This window comes from Austrofundulus limnaeus, unplaced genomic scaffold (assembly GCF_001266775.1).
Source record: "Austrofundulus limnaeus strain Quisiro unplaced genomic scaffold, Austrofundulus_limnaeus-1.0 Scaffold443, whole genome shotgun sequence".
In the NCBI taxonomy this organism is placed as follows: Eukaryota; Metazoa; Chordata; class Actinopteri; order Cyprinodontiformes; family Rivulidae; genus Austrofundulus; species Austrofundulus limnaeus.
In genome coordinates, this window is record NW_013952845.1 from 178,041 (window position 1) to 182,683 (window position 4,643).

General features: G+C 36.3%; 1 protein-coding gene across 1 annotated transcript in view; it reads left to right on the forward strand.

The window, feature by feature from the left end:
* Nucleotides 1-4,643, forward strand: part of LOC106529442 (alpha-1,6-mannosylglycoprotein 6-beta-N-acetylglucosaminyltransferase A) — a gene marked incomplete in the record, with an annotated part of 25,845 nt that overhangs the window by 15,238 nt on the left and 5,964 nt on the right. Inside the window, 3 exon segments of the mRNA XM_014024868.1 lie at nucleotides 1,251-1,384; nucleotides 3,091-3,224; nucleotides 3,329-3,472. Of these exon segments, the coding sequence (XP_013880322.1) occupies nucleotides 1,251-1,384; nucleotides 3,091-3,224; nucleotides 3,329-3,472 (412 nt within the window).

The window sequence follows — 4,643 nt, forward strand, 5'->3', positions numbered from 1 at the left end:
TGAGCTAACTTTATTCTTATTTATGTATTTTTTTAAATCAAAAGAACAAAGTGTKGGTGGAGGACTGCTTCAGAGTCACTCCTGTCCTTTATGTGCTCGCTGCAAATATTTATCACCACAAAGATGGGAGGTTATTTTAGGAATTTTTCCAGAAGTGAGGCTAAAACAGGTTTAATGTTTAACTGCACTTTTTTGATGTAAATGTGAGCATAAAATACAACAATATGGCGAAAGCCTCCTGAGCAGGGGCATAATTTACAGGGTGGTTTGGCGTGTTATGCTCCAACACAATAAAAATTAAGTGGTTAAGTACACAGCTGCAAAGCTTTTGTTGTTTTTAGGTAACTGTTTCACAAAATTGACCACGTCATATGTACATTTAGACATAACTGCAGAAAATGACATGCAGGATTTTTGTCTGTTGTTCACATGGCTGCGTTTTCTGAATTGTGTTGTAATTTTTTTCCTGGCCAAATTGTTGTGCACCAGGTAAATACATACTCTTGGAAAWTTTTTGTCGTATAACACATCCYATAAATGTTGAATATTTGTTACTGTTGTTAAAAAATGGGGGTAAAAAGTAAGTCTTAATTGTCGGAGTGACCTGGAACAGAAAAGAGAGTAAATGCAAAGAAAAAAAAAAAACAGGAAAGTGAAGTAGATCACATTTTGAAGCTTTACAATGTACTCCAAAATATCCTGATAAATAGGCAGAGAGCATACCCCCACTCCCCCAATGGTAGACTTTAAGTTACATCCTTGTTCCTGAGGTTGAATATTTTTTTTAGAATTTCAGTTTTGGATAAATTTACTCAAACCTTTTCTGTCACAAACGTGTTTACAGCTGATCAACAACTAACATCTAAATGAAATGAGGGATTTTTATGATTTATCAAAGGTTAATTTTAAAGACAGACACACACACACACACACACACACACACACACACACACACACACACACACACGCCGTTACATGATCACAATTTTTTCATGGCAAGTGAAGAATTCTGTTAGCTGACCAGTCTTGACTCTTAGTTTTTCTTGTCTTTGTGTCTGAACAGACAACAGGCTAAATAACTGGATTATAATTCTACTGATGTTTTTACATAGAAGCACTTTTAGAATTTGGTTTATGACACTTTTTTTCTTTTGGTTTATTTTTGCAGAATTATTGAAGTATTGCTGCTTTATTTCTAATAAAAGACTGCTTTTATCACTGTTCATGTTTCTGTGTGTGTGTTTTTTCAGGTGTGTGATCCGTGTGTTGGACTCCTTCGGCACTGAACCAGACTTCAATCATGAACTCTGGGCTAAGAATCATAATCTTAGGAGTCCATTTGGTGGCCTGAATCTGAGCCCCCTGCAGTTCTACACCATGTTCCGTACGTCTCTGCATGTCTTTTATCCCATTCAGTTTTATCACCTGATCTGGTTTACATTGNGGTTTACACAGGTTTATTCTGGTTTACTCTGGTTTACATGGTTTACACAGATTTACACAGGTTTGCACAGGTTTATTCTGGTTTATTCTGGTTTATTCTGGTTTAGTCTGGTTTACACTGGTTTATTCTGCTTTACACTGGTTAATTCTGGTTTACACTGGTTAATTCTGGTTTATTCTGGTTTACACTGGTTAATTCTGGTTTACTCTAGTTTACTCTGGTTTACATGGTGTACACAGATTTGCACAGGTTTACACAGGTTTATTCTGGTTTATTCTGGTTTATTCTGGTTTACACTGGTTTATTCTGGTTTACACTGGTTAATTCTGGTTTATTCTGGTTTACACTGGTTAATTCTGGTTTACTCTAGGTTTACACTGGTTTACTCTGGTTTTACACTGGTTACTCTGGTTTTACACTGGTTTACTCTAGTTTACACTGATTTATTCAGGTTTACACTGGTTTACTCTGGTTTTACACTGGTTTCCTCTGGTTTTACACTGGTTTACTCTGGCTTACACTTGTTTACACTGGTTTACACTAATTTATTCAGGTTTACACTGGTTTACACAGGTTTATGCTGGCTTATTTACACTGATTTACACTGCTTTATTCAGGTTTACACTGGTTTATTCTGGTTTATTCTGGTTTACTCTGGTTTTCACTGGTTTATTCTGGTTTACTCTGGTTTATTCTGGTTTACTCTGGTTTATTCTGGTTTAATCTGGTTTATTCTGGTTTACTCTGGTTTACACTGGTTTACTCTGGTTTATTCTGATTTACTCTGGTTTATACTGGTTTTCTCTGGTTTATTCTGGTTCATACTGGTTTACACTGGTTTACTCTGATTTACACTAGGTTATTCTGGTTTACACTGGTTTACTCTGGTTCACACTGGTTTACTCTGGTTTGTTCTGGTTTACTCTGATTTACACTGGTTTACTCTGATTTACACTGGTTTACTCTGATTTACACTGGTTTACTCTGATTTACACTGGTTTACTCTGGTTTACACTGGTTTACTCTGGTTTACACTGGTTTACTCTAGTTTACTCTGATTTACACTGGTTTATTCTGATTTACACTGGTTTACTCTGGTTTAGTCTGATTTACGCTGGTTTGTACTGGTTTACACTGGTTTACTCTGGTTTACACTGGTTTACTCTAGTTTACTCTGATTTACACTGGTTTACTCTGATTTACACTGGTTTACTCTGGTTTAGTCTGATTTACGCTGGTTTGTACTGGTTTACACTGGTTTACTCTGGTTTACGCTGATTTACTCTGGTTTACTCTGGTTTAGTCTGATTTACGCTGGTTTGTACTGGTTTACACTGGTTTACTCTGGTTTACGCTGGTTTATTCTGGTTTACGCTGATTTACTCTGGTTTACACTGGTTTACTCTGACTCTGATTTACACTGGTTTACTCTGATTTACACTGGTTTACTCTGGTTTATGGTGGTTTATTCTGGTTTTCTCTGGTTCACACTGGTTTACACTGGTTTACACTGGTTTACGCTGGGTAACTGAGCACTGATTCATTAAAAAAGTTGGTTTAATTGTTATAAAGGCAACTTTCAACAGCAGATGCAAGAGAAAATGTAAAGTTTTTATTGATCTTTTTTCCTGTCTCACACCACACAGCTCACACCCCAGACAACACGTTCCTCGGCTTCGTGGTTCAGCATCAGCTGAGCTCTGAGGAACACGAGCAGCTCAGGTCCACCACGAGGCAAAACCAGGCTCTGGTGTACGGAAAGCGTGCATCATTTTGGAGGGTAACATCAGAAACAGCTGCAGTAAAGCAAGTGTAAAGCTTTTTGGTTTTTCTGAAGTTCCCAGTTGCACTGTGAGTGTTTTCCTCTCTGCTGGCGTACTGCAGGGTAAAGATGCTTATCTGGATGTTATCCATAAGTACATGGACGTCCACGGGACGGTGGATGACGGCACTTTTCTTCCGAGTTATGTGAAAAACCACGGCATTGTTAAAGGAACTGAAGTTCAGACTTTGTTGAGGCAAAGCAAAGTAAGTTTATTTATAGATTAACAGATTATCTATTTAGTTAAACAGATAAATGATTCCACAGACTGAATTCTCGCCTAAATGTTCTCTGTTAATTTATTATTCATGGTTTAGTTTAACTGTTAACATCTTGGAAAATCAAAACGATGCCCACAGCTAAGCTTTGACTGAGACTTCCTTTTTTATTTTCAAGATGAGTCCTAGCTTTCTTTTCCTGACGTCTTATTCCTAACCTYCCACTTGTTGTGACAGGTGGGCACATTTCTTCTTCCATCACCTCAAAGCAAAAATCCACTGAGGTCTGCACCGGCCTGGCTCACCTGGGCATTATGTCTGTGGGTGGATGATAAAAAAGGTTTAATTAGAAATTGTGGAAAGAATTTTAACTGAAGAAAACAGAATCATTATTTCTAAATGTGTGTCSATGTATAATGTATAATAGAAAGATCAGTTTGTGTTGGAGAAAYCTGACGATTTGAAATGTTTTTAAATGAATTTCATTCAGTTTTGTTGAATAATGTTTGCAGATAAGCTTGCATGGTTTTTAGCAGATTTAGCTGAGTGCAAACCTGCATCTCAAACATCTGGGAAACTGCTAACATAAACTCCTCTAAAAGTTCAGAGAACCTTTTTTCATACATTTTAAATTATTCAACCCAAAACTAATTTTAACAGAATTTGTTCAAAATTGCTGTGTGGAAGAAAAAGCTTTGAGTTTTATGAGCTGTTTGATTGCTGAGTTTGCAGATCAAGGTTTTGCCTTTGATCGCACAAAGCAAGAATACCTTTTTTGTAAGTGGTGTTTTGATTTATGCTATAAACATAAAATATATAACCACACTCTAATAATTAAAGTTTTTGTGAGCACTATAAAGAAAAACTCACACAATGCTTTCCCATGAATGATGCCACTCAGTTTTCAGGAATTGTTTTGTTGAAGTTTGCTGCCACCATGTGCTCTCACGTTACAACTCAAGTCAGAGTTAAAGAATAAATCTCATTTAATAAACATTCTTTGCTGATGTAAGGTATGAAGAATAAAATAAATGAATTTAATTCATTTGGTAACCCTTTCTTTTACAGTCCCCTTATTGCCATGCAATTATCTAGTATTTACATGCTAAGTAATGCCATTTTACTATGCAATTAGAATAGAATAGAATAGAATAGAATA